The sequence below is a fragment of the Narcine bancroftii genome, chromosome 1, assembly GCF_036971445.1.
Source record: "Narcine bancroftii isolate sNarBan1 chromosome 1, sNarBan1.hap1, whole genome shotgun sequence".
Lineage (NCBI taxonomy): Eukaryota > Metazoa > Chordata > Chondrichthyes > Torpediniformes > Narcinidae > Narcine > Narcine bancroftii.
The window spans coordinates 101,786,963-101,813,004 of NC_091469.1; the positions used below are offsets into that span (position 1 = coordinate 101,786,963).

General features: G+C 43.1%; 1 protein-coding gene across 2 annotated transcripts in view; it reads right to left on the bottom strand.

Annotated features, from left to right (window-relative positions):
• LOC138741288 (uncharacterized) overlaps nt 1-26,042 on the bottom strand; it is a 72,380-nt gene that overhangs the window by 23,175 nt on the left and 23,163 nt on the right. Inside the window, exons 1-2 of one of the 2 annotated variants that reach the window (XM_069895161.1) lie at nt 4,917-4,952; nt 3,589-3,798 (exon numbers count right to left, since the gene is read on the bottom strand). In XM_069895161.1, the coding sequence (XP_069751262.1) occupies nt 3,589-3,798; nt 4,917-4,922 (216 nt within the window). In that variant the 5' untranslated portion in view covers nt 4,923-4,952. Of the gene's footprint in view, nt 1-3,588; nt 3,799-4,916; nt 4,953-26,042 lie in introns of those variants that run through there. The other variant, XR_011343459.1, reaches the window with a different exon arrangement.

The following is a 26,042-nucleotide window of genomic DNA, read 5'->3' on the forward strand; positions in this document are numbered from 1 at the left end:
AAGTCCATATCCTTTCCTCTGACAAGAGAGGCCCATGCAGCCTTCAGTCGGATAAAAGAGGACATTGCTAAAGTGCAATGTATGTGGTGGATGAATCTGCTCCATTTCAGGTCGAGAGCAATGTGTCCGATTTCGTCCTGGCTGCTGCCCTCAACCTTTAGCCTTTTTCTGCACAGACAAAACCACAACCACAGTCATCAGGGCACTGCACAACTTGTTCACCCTATTTGAGTACCTGGCATATGTCCACAGTGATCAGGGGTCCTTGCTCATAGCGACAAGGTGCCAATACCTGTTTGCTTTGGGTTTCGCCATCAGCAGGACCACTAGTTACAACCCCCAAAGGAACAGCCAGGTGAAGAGGGAGAGTGCACCCCCCGTAAGTCCAGGGGGCTGCCAGTCTCTCAATGGCAGACAGTCCTTCCCAAGGCTCTCCACACAATCAGGATGCTGTTATGTACTGCCACCGATGCTACCCCTCATGAAAGAATTTTCTCCTTCCCCAGAAATATAACATTGTGGACCATCCTGCTACCCTGGTTGACGTCCCCAGGGCCAGTCCTGCTATGGAAGAACGTGAGGGGCCATAAAACAAACCCACTGGTCAAAAGGGTCCACCTCCTCCATGCAAGCCCCCAATACATGTATGTGGCCTACCCAGATGGCTGTGAGGAAACTGTCACCATCCGAGATGTTGCGTGAGCAGAGACACCCAAGGAGCATACTCACAAAACAACACTCTCCCCTCCCATGAACACACACTACATACCATGGCACCCTAGGCCCGGCCCAACCTTGTCATTCCAGATGAGCCAGACGAGCCATCCGGACGACCCCCAGCAGGTCAACACAGCCCTGGAGGTCCAGAATGAATCAACATCCCCAGCTACATCAAAGCAATTGACTCTCCACTAGTCACAACGGAAAACCAGACTGCCAGACAGACTTAACCTCTAAGACCTTTGTAAGACTTTGTGCCCCATGTCACCCGCTGGACAAAATAAAAAAAAACAAGGGGTGAATGTAGTGAACTACTGTACATTCATTTATCTGGCTCCGCCCCATCCTATGACTGTACCCATGGCTCCTCCCTCTTGACCCTGTATAAAGGCTCCAACACCATAACCCCTCCCCAGAAAGACTGGGTCACAGCACAGGATGACCTTCAAGTTTATTGTAAATAAAAGCCTATAGTTCTGTAACTCTCATCTTTTGACATTGATAGTGCATCAATAATTATTATGGCGTTTTACTATTGGCTATCCAGATGAAGTGTGCTGTTTTGAAAATTTATGTAGGGCCTAACCCTGGTACTGGAAGAGGCTAAGGACAGACAGGTTTGTGTAACCAAGGTAAGAAGAATTAAAATGGCTGCAAATCAGGAGTTCCAACTGGCAAGTGAGGACAGAGCACAGTGCCGAATGGTTGGATTTAGTAATTACCTCCTCTTAAAGACCATATTATCAGTTAGATTCAACAGTTGTGCTGACCTCAGAGGTCACGTGATGAGGAGGGAGTAGCAGGACATCGACCCCAAGAGCTCCTGGACCAGGAGATTCAAAAACAGTTTAAAAACAAAAATTAAATGTCAAAAATAATAAAAACACTGGAAGTTTATACTGCTTTAAAAGCAATGGGTTCACTTATATATAAAGTGATGTACATTTCTTTCCTCAATCTGGTCCATCTCCACCTTCACCCAAACTGGAGGTTGATCAGTATCAAACAATCTACTAATAAACTTTAATTGTGCTGCTTCATAATAATTCTAAAAATATGGTAATTAGAGACCACCTAAATCATACCTCCATGTCAACTTTTGCATAGAAACTCTAGACATACCTTTCCATAAAAACAAACAAACTGCTTTATTTAATTCCTTAAAAAATTTTCCCGGTATAGTACTCAGAATGGATTGAAATAAATACTGAATACAAGGATATATCTTCATTTTAATACAGTTTACTCATCCAATCAACATTAATGGTAACTCCTTCCATCTAGTTAAGTCAAACTTAATCTTATTTAATAAAGGCTTATAATTTAAGGTATATAGATTTTGATATTCTTTATCCACTATTACACCTAAGTACTTAATTTTATTAGACCATTTAAACTTTATAAGCTGTTTACAATCTGAATAGTCTTTATCCGAAATTGGTAATATATCACTTTTATCCCAATTTACTTTATAACCTGAAATTACCCCATATCGTTCCAACAAATTTTGTAATGGTTCTGAAGAACTTTTAGGATTAAACAAATTATCGTCTGGAAACAGATTAATTTTATACCAGTTGTAATTCCCTTAATATTAATTTCTTGCCTAATTGCTTGGGCCAAAGGTTCTATGACTAATAAGGCTGGTGATAGCAGACAGCCCCATCTAGTTGATCTGAACAAATTAAATACCGACAAAATCTGCCCATTCATCACCACCCAAGCAGAAGGATTAGTATATAATGCCTTAACCCAACCAGCGTTGTCTCTGCTCCATCCTCAACATTCATTGGAGCGACTTCATCCCTAACATCGAAGTACTCAAGATGGCAGAGGCCGACAGCATCGAATCCACGCTGCTGAAGATCAAACTGCGCTGGGTAGGTCACGTCTCCAGAATGGAGGACCATCGCCTTCCCAAGATCGTGTTATATGGCGAGCTCTCCACTGGCCACCGAGACAGAGGTGCACCAAAGAAGAGGTACAAGGACTGCCTAAAGAAAGCTGCCACATTGACCATCGCCAGTGGGCTGATATCACCTCAAACCGCGCATCTTGGCGCCTCACAGTTCGGCGGGCAGCAACCTCCTTTAAAGAAGACCGCAGAGCCCACCTCACTGACAAAAGACAAAGGAGGAAAAACCCAACACCCAACCCCAACCAACCAATTTTCCCTTGCAACCGCTGCAACCGTGTCTGCCTGTCCTGCATCGGACTTGTCAGCCACAAGCGAGCCTGCAGCTGATGTGGACATTACCCCTCCATAAATCTTCGTCCGCGAAGCCAAGCCAAAGAAAGAAAATGTTGAGGATGTAGGGGGGAAGGGGACGGAAAGAGCTTGAACTCGGTAGAAACATTGTATAGAATTGATCACTGTAAATTATAGTTAATGATGATACTGTTTACATTGACACTGACAGTGTTGATAACTGTTTGAATTTAAGTTTGGAAAATAAAATATTCCAAAAAAACCACTTGTGCTGACCTCTTTAGATTACTTGTACTTCACATGGATGAAACATTGCAATTGGAACTTCCTGATTGCATAAGTAAACCACATGGTTTGAACACAAAAATGATACACAAATGGCACTGAAACAGAATGTGTGGGTCCTTTGCATCCTGTTATTAGAATGCATGTTTTTAAGGACACATACATTTCTACACCCATGACCACTCACTCCATTGATGGTAATTTGATACTACAAAAGACTGCCAAACAAGGATAGATAGGCAGATTCTCTAGATCCTCTAAATACAAGATAATGAGAAACAAATGTTTTTCTTTCTGCATAATCAGAACATTTAGCAGTCTTCTTCTCCCCCAGTTTTTAAACTGCATGAGTAAGGGTTTTCTCCTTGTTTTACCTGCAGAATCTCAGGCTGGACCTGGATCAGGATTTCTCCATCCAATCTCGCATCCTCATACTTCTCCATCTGGATGAATGCCACTGCCCGGCAGGCTAGCAGCTCATAGTTCTTGGGATGCAGCATGAGGCCTTGGGTGTATTTGTGCACTGCCTTCTGGTAATTGGCCTTCTTCAGTGCTTCATCCCCCTGCACCTGCAGGCATGCAACCTGCATCAAACACATGGTTAGCAACAGGTATTCGGCAGAAGCCTTAGAAAAACTCTGACCAAAGGCTGGAGAACCAACCATTTAGAAGTAACCTTCACCTCCTGCTGAAGGACACTGGCTCTTCTACAGACAGCTCAAGAAAGAAGGTTTATACTTAATTAAACTACATTGTTCAAGCCAGCATTCATAGAAAAACATGACAACACATTCCAAATATCAGATACACTTCATGTAAGATGGAGATACGCTCCAAAGCCTAAAAAGCTCAGACTTGGGCTGGCAGCAGCTCACTATTTTTTATGGTGTTTAGGGATTATTCATAGGAACAAAAGTTGAAATAAGCATATTTGTTTTCTGCAGGTGGTTCCTTTACACATCACTGATTAGGCATGTGGGAGAAAAGCTCAGCTGAAAGAATGATAAATATCATGGATTGTAAACAAGGACTTGACACTTCAGCATTTATTGATGGAGTCTCCTTACATAAAGGCTGCAGTGATGCACAGAGCCATTACAGACCAGTTAATTTAAACTTGGTGGTCCAGGTAAGTTCTTAAAGCAATTTTCAGGGACAGAATTATCAGTCACTTGGTCAAGTGTGGATTGATTAGAAAAAGCCAAATTCAAAGTTGTATCCTTTTGGAAAAAAATTACTTATAATTTAGTAAATAAATACTATGTTTTTACAAATTTGGTGAGCATATGTCCCACGCCGGCTGCTCCTGCCCCATAGTCCCGCGCTGGCTGCCCCAGCCCCGTAGTCCCACACCGGCCACCCCGCCCTGACCTCCTGCACTGAAGGGCTGTCAGGCATGGGGAGGGGGGCTGTCAGGTGCAGGGAGGGAATCTATCGGCAGCGAGGAGGGGGGCTGTCAGTAGTGGGGAGGGGGCCTGTTAGGCACAGGGAGGGGAGCTGTCAAGCACGGGGAGGGGATCTATCGGCAGCGAGGAGGGGGGCTGTTGGCAGTGGGGAGGAGGGCTGTCAGGCACGGGGAGTTGAGTCGCTGGCTGATTGTCATCAGCCTGCCCCCTACTAGGCACCTGAAAGTGGCTAACTGCTTCTTTCAGGGTGCTGCTTTCAGGTGCCTAGGAGGAACGCTCAGAAGTGGAGAATATACCTTCATTGTGGACTCCACACATCCCTCATGTAAACTGTTCTCACTTCTACCATCTGGTGGGAGGTACCGTAGCACTTGGGCCCTAATGTCCAGATTGGGCAACAGTATTTTTCCCCAAAGCCAACAGGCTCCTGAATTCCCAGAACATATGTGGATAGAGTACTGTGGACCTTTACTGAACATGTGTTAATATTTACTTATATTTATGTAAATATGCTCTGTGGTCCTGCGAGCACAGTATGAACGATAAATAAAGGTCACTTGACTTGACTTGACTTGAACTAACCTGACCAAATTTTTTGATGAAGTAACTGGAAGAGTTAATGAGTGAAATAAAATTGATGTACACTTTCAAAGGTGAAATTTTGAGAATACAGAGTTTGCATGTTCCTGTCAGGATTAAAGGCAAAGTGCAGTGAACTGAGATTCACTGGTGGTGTGTTATACTGATGGCTACCCAAATATAACCCTGGTTTCCCACCTAAGCCCTGAGCACCTCTAAAGACCACTGTAAGACCCTACCCTCTGTTATAAGCTAATAAAAGTGAATGTTCTCCCTCCAGTCATGAGAGCTTTTATTCATGCTGCACAGGGATAGCAGGCATAGGGAACCTTAGTTTTCAAAGGATATTAGGGATCTGGTTCAAAAGAAGAGATGTGTATAGCAGGTATAGGCAACATGGGGAAAATGAGGTACTTGAGGAGTATAAAAAATGAAAGAAAACCCACAAGAAAGAAATTAGGAAGGTTAAAAGAAGACAAAAGGTTGCTTTGGCAGACTATGTGAAGGAAAATCATAAGGATTTCTACAGGTATATTAAAAGCAAAAGGATCATAAGGGACAAAATTGGCCCCTTTTAAGATCAGAGTGGTTGGCTTTGTATGTAGCCGAAAGAGATGGGGGAAAATCTTAAATGTTTTATTTTCATTAACATTCATTCAGGAAACAGGCACAGAGTCTTGGAAAGTAAGGAAAGCAAACAGTGATGTCATGGAACCTATACAGATTAAAGAGATTAAGACATCTTTGTCTTAAGCAAATAAGGGTGGATAAATCCCCAAGACCTGACGAGGTCTTCCCTTGGACCTTGAAGGAGGCTAATGTAGAAATTGCAAGGGCTCTGGCAAAAATATTTAAAATGTCCTTAGCCACAGGTGTGGTGCTTGTGGATTGGAGGATAGCTCATGTTGTTCCGTTGTTTAAAAAAGGCTCTAGAAGAAACCCTGGAAATTATAGATAGGTGAGCCTAATGTCAGTATTACAAGGTGTTCTAAGAGATCGGATATATCATTATTTGGATAGCCAGAAACTGATTAGGGATAGTCATCATGGCTTAGTGTGTGGTAGGTCATGTTTAACCAAAATTATAGAATTTTTCAAGAAGGTAACCAGGAAAGTTGACGAAAGAAAGGCTAAAGATGTTGACTACATGGACGTTAGTAAGGCCTTTAACAAGGTCCCACATGGGAGGTTAGTCAAGAAGGTTCAGACACTAGGTATTCATGGTGAAGCAGTTAACTTGATTCTACAATGGCTGGACGGAAGGAATCGAAGAGTAGTGGTGGATGATTGTTTCTCAGACTTAAGGCTTATGACTAGTGGTGTGCCTCATGGATCGGTGTTGGAACCATTGTTGTTTATCATCTATATCAATGATCTAGATGACAATGTGGTAAATTGGATCAGCAGGTTTGCAGATGACACTAAGATTGGAGGCATTGTAGACACAGAAGAAGGTTTTCAAAGCTTGCAGAAGGATCTGGACCAGCTGAAAAAATGGGCTGAAAAATAGCAGATGGCATTTAATGCAGATAAATATAAGGTAATGCATTTTGGAAGGATAAACCATGCAAGAACATGCATGGTAAATGGTAGGGCACTGAGGAGTGCTGTAGAACAAAGGGATCTGGGAATGCAAATATATAATTCCCTGAAAGTGGTATCACAGGTGGATAGGGTTGTAAAGAGAGCTTTTGGCAGATGTTAGTTCAGATGTTATGATAAAAGTTGTATCAGACATTGGAGAGGGCAAATTTAGAATTTTGTGCAGTTTTGGTGACCTAACTAGATTCAAGATTCAAATTCAATTTATTGTCATAGTAATAAAAAAGTGTCCTATTTCATGAAATTCCCTTTTGCCTGCTGTAAGGCAGACAGATTCGCCACCAAAAGGCATCTCTTACATTTCTTACTTTCAAAGAAAGAGAAGAAAAAGAGAGCCCCCCCCCACCCCCCACTGTGCCACTGAGCATCCGTAGATTCACCTCCAACACTTCTGAAACCTCCGCAGCCACCCAGAATCCAATCCAAACCATTGGCAACCCAAGCTCCAGATTCTACAGGAAATTTATCAATTTGATAGAAAGAGTGCAGAGAAGATTTACCAGAATGTTGCCCAAACTTCAGGAATTGAGTTACAGGTAAAGGTTAAACAGGTTAGGACTTTATTCTGTAGCACATAGAAGAATGAGGGGAGATTTGATAGAAGTATTTAAAATTATGAGGGGAATGAACAGAGTAAATGTAGATAAGCTTTTCTCACTGAAGGTAGGTGTGATACAAACCAGGGTTAAGAGTGAAAGGGGAAAACTTTAGGGGGAACATGAGGGGGAATTTCTTCACACAGAGTGTTGGGAGTGTGGAATGAACTACTAGTTAAAGTGGTGAATGCAGGCTCATTTTTAAAATTTAAGAAGTATGGGAGTGGTATGGAGGGCTATAGATTGGGTGCGGGTCAGTGGGATTAGGCAAAAAAAGATCCATCACAAACTAAAAGGGCTGAAAGGGCCTGTTTCTGTGCTGCAATGTTCTATTTTTAAATTTAAATTTAGGCATACAGCACGGTTACAGGCCATTTCATCCCATGAGTCTGTGCTGCTCAATTTACACCCAATTAACCTACACCCCCAGTTTATTTCGAATGGTGGAAAGAAAATGGAGCCCCTGGAGAAAACCCATGTAGACATGGGGAGAGTATACAAACTCCTTACAGACAGCATGGGATTCAAACCCAAGTCCCAACTACTGGTGCTGTAAAGGCATTGCTCTAACTGGTACAGCAACCATGCTGCTCCTATAGTTCTATGGTTCTAAAAAGTAAACTAAAAAAGTGGACTTCCAAACAATATTTGTTTGGGTGCTATTTGAGAAGTTGTCATCAAGATCAGAAGCAAATTAGATTGAAATTTGGCTAAATAACAGGAAACACAGTGGAAGTGAAAGATTATTTATCAAACTGAAAGAATGTGGATGCTGGAATTCCACAGAGTTAAGTAAAAAAAACTGTTTTTATTCAGATAGGTTCTTTACCCATTGTTGAAGGAATTAATCTATTTTGAATCAAGGGTGTTTTTGGAGTTATTTTTTTCTTGATCCAATTAAATTCAATTTGTGCCAAATATTCAGAATATGCTTTATAAATGGTGCCTTCTTTCCAGCAGAAATAGTATCCCATCTCTGCCACTCTCTCTCTGACTTCATGCAGTTCAATTTCCACCCATGAAGGCTTGTCTCTTCCATCAAAGAGGAAAATGACAAATTCCATCTGGGCCACCTAATAGTAATATTTGAAATTCGGGAGTTATAAACCTCCCATATGATATTTCCAAGTTAATTTTTTCATGGAGATTATGGCTGGCTTACCTTTTCAAAGAAACTTTCTAATTAACTTATTCAAGTTTTGAAAGAATTTCTGCAGTAATAGTATTGGAAGAGACTGGAAAAAGTGTAAACATGGGAATATATTAATTTTAATACAGTTCACTCTTCCGATCATTGGGAGAGGTACCCATTTATTTAAATCTTTTCAACATTCTTAAGGAAGGGGAGGTAGTTCAATTTATACAAGTTTTTTTAAATCATTATCTTTTTTAATCCCCAAATATTTGATCCCATTTATCAGCCATCTAAATTGTGTATTCCTTTTACAATAGCATAACGCCTGTCTGTTAAAGATATAATTTAACCTTTATTCCAATTTATTTTGTACCCATAGACCCTCCCATAATCTTCCAATTACAAGTGCAGTCTTTGTAGAGAAGTTACAGACTCTGTCAGATATATTAATATGACATCTGCAAAGATTCTGATCTTATGTTTATTTTGGTTCACTCTGAAACCCTTAATGTTTAGATCCCGTAGAACAGTTTCCACCAGAGGTTCTATGGTCAATACCAAGAGAGCCAGGATAGTGGACATCCTTGTCTACTAGACCTAGATAGTGGGAATGTCAGAGATATTTGACCATTGGTCACAACTCTAGCCTTTGATTCATTATATAGAGCTTGAATTCAATTTATAAAATTTTGACCAAATCCAAATTTCCCCAATACTTTAAATAAAAAGTTCCACTCCAATCTATCAAATGCCTTTTCTGCATCCAAAGCAACTGCCAAACTAAATTTACCTCTTTTCTGGGCCAAATGAATTACACTAAGCAGTCTTGTTACATTGTCTGTTGATTGCCTTTTCTTTACAAATCCTGTTTAGTCCTCATTTATCAATTTAAGCAAATATTTTGCTAATCATTTGCCAAGGGCTTGGCTAATACTTTTAGTTTGTATTTAACTGAGAAATTGGCCTATATGAGGATGGTTTCAATGGATCCCTGTCTTTCTTAGAAATCACCGTTATTACTGCTTTTGAGAAAAATTCTGGCAGAGTATGTGAACCAACCACTTGATTTAATACCTCCATTAAAAAAAGGCATTAATAAGTCCTTAAATTCTTTGTAAAATTCCAGTGGAAAGCCATCTTCACCAGGAGACCTATTAATATGCAATGAATTCAATGCCTTCTCCATTTCCAGTTGAGTTAAGGATGCATTCAATTCCATCTGCTCAGTCAGATACAAATTAGTCAAAGTCAATTGTGACAAATAGTCATCTATTTTATTAACATCTTGCGATTCCAATTTATATAGTTTAAAATAAAATTATTTAAAGGCTTCATTGATTTCCTGTGGCTTATAAGCGATCCTATTGGCTTCTGTTTCAATTGCATGAGAAACCTGTTCTGTTTTCAATTGCCAAGATAGGACCTTATGAGTGTTTTGTCTGAGGCCCCACCTGTTGTAAATAACGACAGCCACAATGTCAGTGCAGACTAACTCAATGCTTTACTAATTACATACTACAAGCATTATGTGGTAAGCTGTTAGACAGAAGCAAATGCACAAAACTGAAGAAACTGTACAACAGGCTTTAATCGACAAAGACATCCACAGAGCAGGGCTGGTTGTGCTGCTGTAAACTCTGAGGGAGTCTTCGGCTCAGGCTTATATCCCAGAGGGTGATTGACACCTGACCGGGTGGGGCTTGATCCATTCAGGTCAGCTGATTGACAGCTAGCCAGGTGTGGTCCTGTCCCCCATACTCTCCTGCAGGTACAGAGGTGTACCACCACACATTACTACAAAGTGTTCAGTATAAATCAATCCCCACGTCCTCATGTTCACGTAATGGTGTCATATCCAACACACTTCCCCCTGCCCCCCCCCCCACCCAGCATTCATAGTCTTTGAAACGTTCAGGTGGGTGTGTGGTTTGTTTGGATCTACAGAGAGGGATAGTATCCGTCAGGGCACTTTGTTGTTGTAAAGGAGTTCTAGGCATGATCTATTCCGGTTCATCGGTCAGGATATAACTGGACGGTGGAGAAGATGATCTTGGCAGTCTTTTCAGTGTTGAAGCTGAAGTGCGAAGATCCAGCAGGATGATTGCCTGGTCTCTGGTTTCAGGTGCCCTTCTTGATGGTATCTCCTCGATCAGTGGTCTTGGCCCTTCTCCGTGCCCATCAATGTGGGTGGAGATGCTTCTACTGGTAACCAGGTCAGCCCCTCACTGAACACACCATCCTTTCCAGCTTCGGGTGTCAGTGAATCATCCATTGATCTTAGTTGGTTGATGTGTCTTTTCCATATCACGTCCCCCACTAGAATGTGTTACGAGTATGGGCTGAGTTGTTTCAGGAGTACTCCCCATGCTCATGGAGCTTTGTGGATGCAGTAGTCTTGCACCAACACTGATTCCCCCACTTCAATTGATCTTGGGACTCTTTTAACAGAAACTGTCTGTTGCAGTCTGAAACTGATATTTGGAGATATTGCCGACAGTCTGGTCCTTAGATTTCTCCCAAACATCAGCTCTGCCAGTGTTTTTTTGGTGGTTGAGTGTGGTGTGTTCCGGTAACTCAGCAAGAAATCGGGGAATTTAAGGGACAACGACGAGTCCAAATTTTGTCTCATATTCATGGCTTTCTTGAAAGTTTGTATGAAACGTTCTGCTTCTCTGTTTGTTCTGGGATGGTTTGGTGCAGACAGTATGTGGCGAATGTTATTGTTGCACATGAAAGCTTTAAATTCTGCTGATACCAATTGTGGGCCATTGTCAGAGATGAGTTCAATGGGTAATCCATATGATGCAAAAACCTCCGAGTTTTTTCAATGGTCTGACCCACAGTCTTTTTTTTCATGTGGATTACAATCGGCCATTTCAACTGCATGTTGACTACTATCAGGAAATTATTTCCCATGGCCCTGAAAAGTCTATGTGGACATGATGCCACACTTGTGATGGACATTTCCATCGGTTTGCTCTGCCTGAGATGCTTTGGGTTGTGCCACCTGGCATGTACTGCTCCTTCTGACTGTGTGCTCGATATCTTCCCCTATGGAAGGCCTCCAGAAGTGCCTTCTGGCTAGTGCTTTCATACGCACTATCCCTGGGTGATTATTGTGTAGTTTGGCCAGGACATCTTGCTGCCATTTCTTGGGAATGACAGTTCAGATTCACTGTAGTAGATATCCTTCTTCGATGGACAGTTTGCCCCATCTGGTATAATAGGATTTCATTTTCTCTGACATTTCCTGATCTTCTGGCCAGCCACTGTTTGTGAAATAAAATACTCTGGACAGTATTATATCTTTCTGGGTTCCCTTACTGATCCCCTTTGCTGTTATTGGAAGTTGATTCAGTGGGCTTTGATTTATTTCTGTTGCTTCTGATGTCCATTTTAAGATTGTTTCATTCTGCTCTGTATCTGGGAGTTGTAAGTGGGAGAGGGCATCTGGGTGGTTATTCTGTAGCACTGGTTTGTGTTTTAAATCAAAATCTTATGCTGCCAATAGCATCACCCACCTTTGAAACTGCTACCACCATCGGTATTCCTTTATTTATTTCAGTATGAGACTCAGTGGTTTGTTGTCTGACACCAATGTAAATTTATGTCTGTACAGGTATTGGTGAAATCTTTTTACCTCGAAGATGATGGCTAGTCTTTCTCTTTCCAACTGAGCATAGTTCCACTCACAAGCAGTTAGAGATCAGGAGGCATATGGCACGGATTGTTCTCCCTTTTCAGTTTTCTGTGACAGTATGGTGCCTAATCCCACGGGCAACACATCTACTGCCAGTGTTAGTTCTTTGTCTGGATTGCAATGAATTAAGACATGGTTATTGCTTGTTAAAATTGTTTATAGTTCATCAACAGCTCATTTGGTTTCTGTTTTCCAGTATCATTTCTGATCCTTCTTAAGTAGTCCATTCAGGGGATTATATAACATAGACCTGTTTGGAATGTGTTGGTGATAATGGTTCACTAGACGCAGAAATGATTGTAGTTCTGTTTTGTTGGTTGGGTAGGGAGCATTCCATGCAGCTTCAGTACCCTTGTTGTCCATTTGTACCCCTTCCTTATTGATGGTGAAACCTAACTAAGTCACCAATAATGCGATGAACACACATTTGTCTTTTTGTAGTTGGACATTTGCCTGTTGTAGTCGATTCAGAATGATATCTAGGGTAATTAGATGCTCACTGTCATCCCTTCCGGTAATGATGATGTCATCTGAGTAACAGCCTAAGTTGAGTCCTTGCAGTAACTTGTCCATAATTACTTGGAATATGGCTGGTGCTGCTGATGTTCCGTACGGCATATGAGTATATGTAAATAATCCCAAATGTGTGATTATGGTTACATATTTCCAGGAGTTGTAGTCTAGCTCCACCTGTTGGTAGGCCTGTGACAGGTCCAGTTTCATAAACTTTTGTCCTCCGGTTAATATTTAGAATAGTTCTTCAGCTTCAGAATGGGGTGTTTTAGAATTTGTAGTGCTTGATTGATGGACACTTTGTAATCACTGCAGATACTGGATTACTGGAGTACTGGATTTTTTCTAATATCCCTTCTTTCTGCAGTCTATTAAGTTCTGATTCGATTTTTTCCTTTATTGCGAAAGGTACAGCTCTGGATTTGCAAAATTTGGATTCTGCTTCGGGTTTCATGTGTAGTTTGGCTCATACCCCACACATTTTTCCCAAACCATTTTCAAATACTGTGCTGTAACATTTTAAAATTGAAGCCAGTTTGGGGTCTGTGGTTCGCTACAGGTGTTCATCCTGCTTTTCTTTGTTCTTTTGGCTGATGATCTTCCCCATTTCTTGCCAATCCAACTGAAGGTTGCTTAACCAATCATGACCAAGCAATGCTGGCCCCTTGGTGTCCACGATATAGCGGGGTAACTAGTTAGATTGATCCTTGTTTTTTATGTATGCGTTGCACTTTCCAAAAGCTTGTATTTCCTCTCCAGGAAAAGTTTTTAAGATTGTATCCATTTAGAGCATCTTTCCATGTGGTAGCAGGCACTCCTTCATTGTTCTGGGCATTAGGGAAACCGCTGCACCCGTATCTAGTTCCATCTGTATCGGTTTGTTGTTAATGTGGACATGGATGTAAAAATTCGGCTCTTTGTGGCTCAGTCCACGGATATGGATTACTTGTATAAAATGTTTACTTTCATTTGGTTCTTCTTCTGATTCATTGGTATCCGTGTTTTCAGTGTCTGGGCTTTCTCCTGTCTCTTGTGCAAATTGTATTTTTCTGGAGCCTGGCTGGTAATCTTTCTTTAGTTTAATCATTGGGCATCTTATAACTATATAACCATATAACAATTACAGCATGGAAACAGGCCAATTTGGCCCTTCAAGTCTGCACTGATCCAAGTACCCTCCTCTAATCCTACCTACCAGCATCCTGCCCATATCGCTCCATCCCCCTCCCATCCATATATTCATCCAACTCTTTCTTAAATGACAAAAATTGAACCTGCCTCCACCACCTTTCCCGGAAGCCCATTCCACACAGTAACCACTCTCTTGAGTAAAAAAGTTCCCCCTCATTTTACTCCTAATCCTTTGCCCGTCAACTCTCAATCCATGACCTCTTGTATCCATCTCTCCTACTCTCAATGGGAAAACCCTTTCCACATCAACTCTATCTATCCCTCTCATTATCTAAAACACCTCTATCAATTCCCCTCTCAGCCTTCTACATTCAAAGGAATAAAAACCTAATTTGCTCAATCTTTCCTTGTATTCCAGATGCTGAAACCCAGGCAACATTTTTGTAAATCTTCTCTGCACTCTCTCTATCTTGTTAATATCCTTCTATAAATCGATGACCAGAACTGCACACAGTACACTAAATTTGGCCTCACCAATGCCTTGTACAGTTTCATCATTACTTCCCAACTCCTATATTCTATGCCCTGATTTATATAGGCAATCATACTAAAGGCCTTCTTCACCACCCTATCCACATGCACTCTTACCTTCAGGGAACAATGTACCATTATTCCTAGATCTTTCTGCTCCACTGCATTCTTCAATGCCCTCCCATTTACCACATATGTCTTGCTTTGATTATTCTTTCCAAAATGAAGCACCTCACACTTATAAGCATTAAACTTCATCTGCCATCTTCCTGCCCACTCATCTAAGCAGTTTAAATCCCTCTGCAATCTTTGAAAACCCTCTTTATCATCCACAATACCCCCATTTTAGTATCATCTGCATATTTACTAATCCAATTTACTGCCCCATCCTCCAGATCATTAATATATATGACAAACACCCAATACCGAACCTTGAGGTACAGCACTTGTCACTGGCCTCCATCCTGACAAACAATTATCTACTACTACTCTCTGGCACCTTCCTTCTAGCCACTGTTGAATCCATTTGACTATCTCCAAATTAGTACCCAAGGAATTAGCCTTCCTAACTAATCTCCCATGCAGAACCTTATCAAAGGCCTTACTGAAGTCCATACAGACAACATCCACTGCTCTACCCTCATCAACATTCCTAGTCACCTCTTCAAAAAATTCAACAAGATTGGTCAAACATGACCTTCCACGCACAAATCTGTGTTGAGTGTCCCTGATCAGGGACTGTTTCCTGATTGTGTGATGTTGCTGTTGAAGATATTTTTGGATTTATTCCTTTCTTTCTGTTTTTTTTTCTCTTTCTATATTCCTTTGTTTATATATATATAGGTTAATTTTGTAGGTTGTTGCCTTTGGTTATTTTTCTTATTAATTAAAGATTGTACTGAATTTGTAAATGGTAATCATTTCTTCTTCAATTTTGTAATTTCTAGACAGCTAATATGGTTATTTGATGGCTTGTTACACAGAATTTAGTGTGTTTTGTCTATAATGAGTGGGAACGAACATAACTTTGTAATTCTTGTTTGGAGCACTTCCAGCTGGAGATAGGGGTTAGCCCTCTTATTGAGTAGATTTTGGGTTTGAGGATGGGATGGGGTTAGTAAGTGTTAGCTTTTATATCCTGAGCAGCTTTGAGTAGTTGTGGAACTTATCACTTGCTTCTCTGTTACTGTTCATGTTGTGCTCTATCGCCCTCTCTGGCGTGTGCTTATATATGCATGACCAGCTTTAATTCTTAATTTTATTAATCTTAATATTTTTCTTTTCTTTTCTTTTCTTTGGCTTGGCTTCGCGGACGAAGATTTATGGAGGGGGTAAAAGTCCACGTCAGCTGCAGGCTCGTTTGTGGCTGACCAGTCCGATGCGGGACAGGCAGACACGGTTGCAGCGGCTGCAGGGGAAAATTGGTTGGTTGGGGTTGGGTGTTGGGTTTTTCCTCCTTTGCCTTTTGTCAGTGAGGTGGGCTCTGCGGTCTTCTTCAAAGGAGGTTGCTGCCCGCCAAATTGTGAGGCGCCAAGATGCACGGTTTGAGGCGATATCAGCCCACTGGCTATATTAATATAGCTATAAATACATAAAAATTTATTTCTTGGAATTTGAACAGCCTTAATCATCCTATTAAATGCAAAAAGATATTTAATATGTTTTAAAATGTCAAGCTGATATTATCTTTGCACAGGAGATGCACATTCATATAAAGGACAAATATTTGGGTTTTTAAAATATTTTGGAAGGGTTTACAATTCCACCCCCTTTCTCAAACTAGTTAGAGATGTCGCAATCTTTATTGATTCCAAGGTTCCATTTGTACATTTTAATACAATATCTGATATAGCTAGAATATATTTAATAGTTATTCATTCATTGGGAAATAAAAAGGTGGTAATAGTTAATATATATATGCTGATATTATTGACTGTCATAAACTCTACCTAATTTTAATGAAAACGTGCTGGTCAAGATTTCAACTGTTCCTTAAATCATTTGATTGACAGGTCCTACAACAGTCAGATGCTTCCAAATAAATCAGCTGGTTATATTAACTTTTTCCTGTTAAGTTGATATACGGAGATTTTTACACCTGAAGGAAAATAAAATTTCTTTCTTTTCTCATGTGTACCATAAATACTATTTTTTTTATTGATACGTGACTGTTCCCTTCAATAGGGAAATGTGAATATGATGCAATTGCTGTTTCTGATCGTGTGACTTTAAAGCTTTCTGTTGAAATTTCCAGTGTCACTTTTGGAATTCAACAACAGCAGTTCAATTCTACTCTGCTTCAGGATGGGAAATTCATTAGCTTTATTAAAGATCAGATCTCTCTTTTTTCAGACAAACTCTACTGAAGGAAGATAATTTGGGATGCACTTAAAGCACTTTTACGAGGACAAATAATTTCTTATTCTGCTGGACTTAGCAAGTGTAGTAAAGTTTAACTGACAGTACTCTCTAACAGAATTAAAGAGATTGACAATATTCTATGATGCCTAATATGGTCCCTTATAAAGAAACAGTAGAATTTCAAACTCAGCATGATTTATTATCTTTTTTTTTCTTTGGCTTGGCTTCGCAGACGAAGATTTATGGAGGGGGTAAAAAGTCCACGTCAGCTGCAGGCTCGTTTGTGGCTGACAAGTCCGATGCGGGACAGGCAGACACGGTTGCAGCGGTTGCAGGGGAAAATTGGTTGGTTGGGGTTGGGTGTTGGGTTTTCCTCCTTTGCCTTTTGTCAGTGAGGTGGGCTCTGCGGTCTTCTTCAAAGGAGGTTGCTGCCCGCCAAACTGTGAGGCGCCAAGATGCACGGTTTGAGGCGTTATCAGCCCACTGACGGTGGTCAATGTGGCAGGCACCAAGAGATTTCTTTAGGCAGTCCTTGTACCTTTTCTTTGGTGCACCTCTGTCACGGTGGCCAGTGGAGAGCTCGCCATATAACACGTTCTTGGGAAGGCGATGGTCCTCCATTCTGGAGACGTGACCCATCCAGCGCAGCTGGATCTTCAGCAGCGAGGACTCGATGCTGTCGACCTCTGCCATCTCGAGTACTTCGACGTTAGGGATGAAAGCGCTCCAATGGATGTTGAGGATGGAGCGGAGACAACGCTGGTGGAAGCGTTCTAGGAGCCGTAGGTGGTGCCGGTAGAGGACCCATGATTCAGAGCCGAACAGGAGTGTGGGTATGACAACGGCTCTGTATACGCTTATCTTTGTGTGGTTTTTCAGTTGGTTGTTTTTCCAGACTCTTTTGTGTAGTCTTCCAAAGGCGCTATTTGCCTTGGCGAGTCTGTTGTCTATCTCATTGTCGATCCTTGCATCTGATGAAATGGTGCAGCTGAGATAGGTAAACTGGTTGACCGTTTTGAGTTTTGTGTGCCCGATAGAGATGTGGGGGGGCTGGTAGTCATGGTGGGGAGCTGGCTGATGGAGGACCTCAGTTTTCTTCAGGCTGACTTCCAGGCCAAACATTTTGGCAGTTTCAAAGGACTCTACATCACCTTTGTTGACCTCACCAAAGCCTTCGACACCGTGAGCAGGAAAGGGCTTTGGCAAATACTAGAGCGCATCAGAAGTCCCCCAAAGTTCCTCAACATGATTATCCAACTGCACGAAAACCAACAAGGTCGGGTCAGATACAGCAATGAGCTCTCTGAACCCTTCTCCATTAACAATGGCGTGAAGCAAGGCTGTGTTCTCGCACCAACCCTCTTTTCAATCTTCTTCAGCATGATGCTGAACCAAGCCATGAAAGACCCCGCACGGATGGCAGTCTCTTCAATCTGAGGCGCCTGCAAGCTCACACCAAGACACAAGAGAAACTTGTCCGTGAACTACTCTTTGCAGACGATGCCGCTTTAGTTGCCCATTCAGAGCCAGCTCTTCAGCGCTTGACGTCCTGCTTTATTATCTTACCCTATCAAGAATTAACTACTTAAACTTAAATCTCAATTTCATGTACATGGAGAGAAATCAGGTAAGCTGTTAGCTAGTCAATTGAAGGCAATGGCATCTAAAAGATAAATTACAAAGATACTCTAAAAGGATGGAAACTTTACTTTAGATTATGCTGAAATTAATAAAGTGTTTCAGGAATTCTATTCAAATCTATACAAATCTGAATTACCTGATAATTCTATTTCAATGGAATGATTCTTGCAATGATTGAATATTCCCAAAATATCACTAGAAATTCAAAACTTGTTGGAAGCTTCAATTTCAGAGTTGGAAGTTTCCCAAGCTATTTCTTCTCTTCAATCTGGTAAGGCCCAGGTCCAGGTTGCTTCATGGTAAAATTTTAAAGAAAAAATCATTTACTAATTTACTTGCCCTTTCACTATGTAAAGTATTTGAAAGTTCTGTTTTTTCTTGGACCTTACTGGCAACTTTTTATGAGGCATTCCTAAAAAGGATAAAGATCTGACTAAATGTACTTCCTATATGCCATTTTTTTTTTTGCTGAATGTAGATTTTAAAGTTCTTTCCAAGATTTTGGCTGGTAGGTTGGAAAAACCCTTTGCTCTGTTATAACTAAAGATCATACTGAATTTATAAAATGTTGCTATTCATGCTTTAACATCCGAAGATTATTGAATATTATTTATTCCCCTTCGAATATAATTCCAGAATGTGTAGTTTCTCTAGATGCTGAAAAGACTTTTGACAGAGAGGAGTGGAATTATTTATTTGAAACATTAAAGAGATTTAATTTTGGTATGGGCTTTACATCATGGATTAAATTGATTTATCGTACCCCTTAGCTATGGTTGTAACCAATAATAACAAATCCTGTTTAGGGAAACTAGACAGGGATGTCCCCTTAGCCCCTTGCTATTTGATCTAGCTTTAGAATTTCTGGTCATAGCCCTTAGAGACACTCATGAGGTTCAAGGGATTGTCAGAAACAGTGTAACTCATAAGGTTTCTTTGTATACAGATGACATTTTAGTTTATATTTCAGATCCCAAAAGATCTATCCCCGCTATGATATGTGTTTTATCAATTCAGCTCTTGCTCTGGATATAAATGTCTCCTTTATCATTATCTTTAATAGGTCATATTAATGTAGTTAAAATAATATTACCTAAGTTTTTATATCTATTTCAAGTGATTCCAGTGTTCATCCCTAAGTCTGTTTTTATAATATTGACTCAAAAGGTTCTTCCTTTATTTGGATGAACAGAAACTCTAGAATTCATAAATTTTATTTACAAAAATTGAAAAAATATGGAGGTATTGCCCGACCTAATTTTAGATTTTATTACTGGGCTATTAATATTTGTTATCCAACATTTTGGATTTTTTATTCTGAAAAATTGGATCATCCATTATCGACAAATTTAGAATTGAAATCTATATATCGGTATTCAGTGGCCTATTTATTGGGTACCTCTCTTCCATTTAGTTTGTCCATAATCAATAAGGATATTTTAGTGGCCCACTAACCGGGACATGACCCGGTACACGAAATAACTGATGAACGCAGGGACCACGCAGACTCCACAGGGGCCAATAACAGGGGCCCAGGTGACCACTCACATAGTGGGAAACAGCGAGAAATGGCAGGAATGCCACCCAATCAGAGATCAGCACTGCCATGACATCACTCCTGTCGTCAGCAGCAAGGAAAGAATATATGTAGAGCTGCCAGTGCAGTAAGTTGGTCTTCAACTTTGACTCCTTGTTTGTGTGTGTCTTCTTTCCACACTTCACGGTAGCATGCACACTACATTGGTAACTCCAACAGATCCAAGTGGCAGTTGGACCAAAGTTGATGGATCAAGCAGCTCTTCACTCAGTTTCGTTGAAGCTGCCAACTTTCTTGGCATCACAGCACATGTGTGGTTTGAACAGGCTGAAGCCAAGTTCACAAATTACTACTACATGGTGAGCTCATTCTATCAGGAGACGGCATCAAGGGTTGTTGAGTTCCAACAGCAGCCTCCAGAGCAAGGCAAATACAATGTCCTCTAGGAGCTATTAACCCGCACTTTCGGCTTTCACAGCGCTAGCACACTGCCCAATTGTTGCATATGGACAGTTTGGGGACAGGGCCCCATCTGCCTTCATGATCCCTTGCTGAGGGACACAGGCCTTACTTGCTCTTCGAGCAGATTTTCCTGGAGCAGCTACCCGAAAATATCTGACTCTTGCTCACCGATGAGGATTTCAGTGACCCCAGAAAAGTTGCAGCCCGGGTGGGCGTGCTCCGGAGAGCGAAGAAAGAAAATGGCACCTTGGTGGAAGAGATCACTAGGCCCCGCAAACAGATGGCAACAAGGCTGCAGCAAACAGAGAGGCAAGTGGACCCCACTACCCAACAGTAGTGCTACTATCACCAATGGTGGGGTGCAGGGGCCTGCCGATGCCATCCACCCTACATGTTTCGTGGAAATGTCGTTAATGACTGCGGAAGTTGGCCAATGTGACAGCCTCCTCCATGTGTGGGACTTTCTGTCAGGAAGCCGGTTCCTTGTTGACACTGGCACCAAAATACGTGTCCTTCACCCCCCCCCCCCCCCCCCCACTTTCGGCCTACAACACCCAGAAAGGCAAACCAGGCCCAGCACTGAGAGCAGTGAATAGCACCACCATACTGATACGCTCTATCAATAACACCAAAGACTGAGTGAGTTGAACAATAGCCTTTAATACATATTAGATTGTAGCTGGCCTAACTCCATGTGCTCAAATGGAGGACAGGGGAAGGGAAGTCGACCTTTATGGCTAGGTTACAAGGGGAGGAGTCACTAGGGAGCAAGTCATCAGCGGCCAGACCAGCCACTCGTACACAGCACAGTATATACATCCTCTATTTTTAAAAAAAACCCCGCTGAGTTAAAGTCCTAGAGGTTCAGCCAGTCAGTGGTTTCCCCTGCCTCTGTGACCTGCGCTGCTCCGGCAGTGGTGAACTGATCAGCTCTGTTGCCGGTCATGTGTCTTGAGGCTGGGGCAGTAGGGCTGTCTCTCTAGGGGGTGGGGTTTGGTCATATGTGAGGCCGGTCGTGGTGGTCAGAGCTGCTGGAAGGGGGTTGAGGGTGTGTGGTATGGGGGCCTGGGGGATGTCGTCGATCTGCACCAAATCCCTGAGGGAAGTGGTTTGGGTGCAGGTAGGATCTGGACTGTTGGGGAGAAGGTAGGGGTCTCCAGCACGTGCCAGGTCCTGCACAGGGACAGTGTTCTCATGGCCATTGGGGTACTGGACATAGGCATATTGCAGAATTGCATGCAGGAGCTGCACCTCTTCAGTCAATGAATTTGTCTTATGGCCCCTCGCATGTTTTCACAGCAGGATGAGTCTCGGGGATGCAAGCCAGGGTGGCAGTGTGGTCCTGGTTGCCAACCTCCTGGGGAAGGAAAACATGTTCGTGCGGGGTCATGTTGGTAATGGTGCATAGGAGAAATCGGATGGCATGGAGTGCTTCTGGCAGGACTTCCTACCAGTGGGATACTGCCAGGCCTTTTGACTTAAGTGCCAGGAGAACCACCTTCCAAATGATAGCGTTTTCTCTCTGCACCTGGCCATTTCCCCTGGGATTGTAGCTTGTGGTCCTACTAATGGTTATGCTTCTGGCCAACAGGTACTACCACAGTTTGTCGCTCATTAAAGAGGACCTCAGTCACTATGGATATAGTTCGGGTACCCAAAAAGAGGGTGAATATGCAGCGGAGTGCCCTGATGATAGTGGCTGCAGTCATGTCGGGATAGGAAATGGAAAAGGGGAATGTGGAAAACTCGTCAATTACGTTGAGGCAATAGACATTCCTGTTAGACAAAGGCAGGGGCCCCTTGAAATCAAAACTGAGTCGTTCAAAGGGGCATGTGACTTTGATGAGGTGTGACTTGTTGGGCCAGAAGAATTGTGGTTGACATTCCGTGAAGACCCGACAGTGTCTGGTCTGAGACATGACATCCTTGATGGAGTACGGGAGATTCCAAGCTTTTATGAAGTGGAACAGTCTCGTGACCCTGGGGTGGCAGATGTAATCATGGAGGGATATGAGGTGGTCAAGATGCACATTGGCACATGTCCCTCAGGATGGGGCTTTCGGGGGGTGTGGGGGGTCACTGAGCTTGCCCATGCCCAGCCAGTATAGGATATCATAGTTGTGGGTGGAGTTGTGTCTCCCACAACTATGATTTTATCATTCTTGATCTTACCCCGCAGTGTGGTGTTGAACTTAAAGGCCACAGCTTGCTGGTCCATGAGCAGGGTAAATATTTTCCTGGCCAGGTAGTGACGCCAATGGTGTACTACCTCAATGATCACCTTTGCCTCCTTCTCGACAGAGGAGTGCCATGTCTGGGGCCATGGAGGGTGCGGGAAAAAAATGCCACTGGCCTGCCTGCCTGGTTGAGAGTGGTGGCCAGCTTGAAGTCAGAGGCATCTCTTTCCAGCTGGAAATGGATGGATTCATTTACTGCATGCATTGTGGCTTTCGCAATGTCTCCTTTGATTTGGGTAAAACAGCCACGGCTTCTGCTGATAAAGGGAAATTTGTGGCTCCTTCCAGGGGTAGGCTTTATTGGCGTAATTAGGCACCCTTTGTACATAGTACAAAAAGAACCCCAGGCACATTTTGAGCGCCTTGAGGTTATGTGGGACCAGGAACTCCATGAGGGGATGCATGTGGTCAGGGTTGGGGGCAATGACACCATGTGCCACGACGCATCCAAGGAGAGCCAGGCAAATAGCACTGAACACACACTTCTCCTTGTTTTAAGTCAAATTCAGGGACTCTACTGTGTGGAAGAATTTAGTAAGATTGGCGTCGTGGTCCTGCTGGTTGTGGCCGCAGATGGTGACATTGTCCAGGTAGGGGAAAGTGGCCATTAGCTTGTGCCTGTCTACCATCCAATCAAACTCCCTTTGGAACACAGAGACACCATTAGTGACCCCGAAGGGCAACCAGAGGAAGTGGTAAAGTCTACCATCTGCATCGAAGGTGGTGTATTTGAAGTCTCCTGGGTGAAGGGGGAGTTGGTGGTATGCCAACTTTAGGTCAATAGTTGAGAAGACCCTGTACTGGGTGATCTTATTGACAATGTCGGCAATCCGGGAGGTAGGCATCCAGCTGCGTGAATCAATTGATTGTCTGGCTGTAGTCAATCGCCATTTGGAGTTTACTCCCTCCCCTGACCACCATGACTTGGGCTCTCCATGGGCTGGAACTGTGGGCTATGATCCCCTCCACCAGGAGTCGCTGTACGTCGGACTTAATAAATGCCCTGTCCTCAGCACTATAGCGCCTGCTCTTTGTCACGATGGGTTTGCAGTCTGGGGTCAGGTTCTCAAATAATGACGGAAGGGGTATACGGATGTTGGAGAGGCCGCAGGCGGGACTGGCTGGCTGGTTGTTAGAAGCAGTGAGTTGGGGAATGTATATCGTTAACAGCAGTTGTGGTCCTCCGAACGCCATCCTGACACTCCTAAACAGGCTCTGGAAGTTGAGGCCCAGGAGAATTGGCACGCAGAGCTGTGGCATTACAAGCAAATGAAAGTTATCACAGTGTTCGCCCCCCCCCCCCAACAAATAACAACACTACACAATACCTACAGATCACGGCAGATTGGTCCTTAGGGGCCATCGAGATGGTGCCAGTCATGAGTCTAACCAGGAGAGAGAGCTTGCTGGCAGTATCCAGGTGGATGAAACTCTCTGTGCTCCCACTGTCAAACAGTCCGTTCTCTTCCCTTTTACCTCTATCTCCATCATCAAATGGGCGATCGGGTGGGAACTGCCTTGGTTGACTATGATCAAAGCCAGGACTGGGTCATTGTCACTGTCAGAAGGGAAGCCCGGTCAGTAAGATGGCGGCCTCCATGTTGACCACGCGGTCGTTTTGGGCAAGAAGGAGGAAGACGGAGGTGATGTCATCCATGTGGGAGAAGAAGGCAGAAGTGACATCCAGTAAGATGGCGACTCTCGAGTCGCGCACGCAGTCAATCCATTCAGGATCAGAAGTGACGTCGGGATCGATGGCACACCCCCATGGGCGCATGCAACGCTGCTCACACAGGAGGATTTGGTAGTGTTCTTTCTTTCCACACCCCGAGCATGTGGCTTCTTTAGCGGGGCAGAGTTGTCGGGGATGCTTTAGCTGGCCGCAGTGGCACTTTGGGTGTCTGATCGCGGCAGTGGCGAGGTTGTAGTCAGCTTGCATGGCAGCAGTCTGTGATACGGGCTCCCAAAATGACTGCGACCCGCACGTGGAGGACCCGTGCTTACTAGCGATTGCCTCAGTATTGCACTGGGCTGAATTGAGAGTCCTGGCCAGCTGAAACACTCTTCTCATGAGCAGCTTTTCCTCCTGAAGCACTCGCTGACGGATATAGACAGACCTCACCCCAGACACACAGGCATCCCAGACCAATTCTTCCATGCACTGGGCTGCAGGCACGGGTGCCAAAACAGCACTCCAGCAGTGTCTCCCAGGTTGTACAGGGCCGAAGGAACTCATCCATAAACTCACCAGGCTGCTGCTTTTTTGAGGCCAGAGATAACCTGAGTACACCTCATTTACCTGGGGTCGATAGAGGTTGCAGATTTCAGCCATGGCCTCTGCGTAGGATGTGCAGCTCCTGATCACCTGGTATAAATGGTGGCCCACCCTCGCTTGCAGGACCTTGAGCCTCTTTTCATCTGAGTTCACCATGCTCACAGTGACCTCGAGGAAGTTGGAGAAGCAGGCAATCCACTGCTTGTACTGTTCAGCAGCTCCTGGTGCTTGAGGATCGATGTTTAGCCTGTTAGATCTCAGCATCTTGTCCATCTCGTGTGGCAGGAGTAATGTGTATTACATTGATATGCTCTATCAATAACACCAAAGTCTGAGTGAGGTGAACAATAGGCTTTAATACATATTAGATTGTAGCTGTCCTGACTCCATGCGCTCGAATGGAGGACAGGGGAAGGGAGGTCAACATTTATGGCCAGGTCACAAGGGGTCAAGTCACTAGGGAGTGAGTCATCAGTGGGCAGGTCAGCCACTCATACACAGCACAGTATATACATATCACCACATATACGAATTATCAGCACAATTATTGTCCCCCTCAGCTTCAGCAGCAACTGCTTCACGTAGACATTCATGATTGCGGCTGTGGCGCAACCACTCCTGGTAGCAAACTTTCTGCGAGCCCACTGCATGCTGATGGACCTTAAAGGGTGGCAATCGGTGCATACCAGGACTTTTCAAAGGCCCTGGAGGAAGCCAAATTACCTGCCCTCAACCCTGACACCATTACGCTATCAGAAAATACATTCACATGGATCCTAGTGTAGTTCCCTTCGATCGTGGCTGTTTCATCTTGTATTCATATGTTTGAGTTCTTAGACAACACATGGATGAAGGAAAAGGTTCTTTACTTTAAAGTTGATGTAAACAGCAACATGAGGCATGCCATGAGGCTGCAAGTCTCTATTACAGATCTGCATACTGTGTGTCATCCCCCTGCTGGCAGCCAAGTATAATCAAACAGTAACTATAATCAAGGCCTTGATAGTGGCCATGCAAACATGATCACTACCATTACCTATCCCTTTCTTAAAACAAAAGTAGCTTACTTTTATCTAACATGTTTTATTTGTATAACTTTGCAATTTTAACTTTAACACCAAG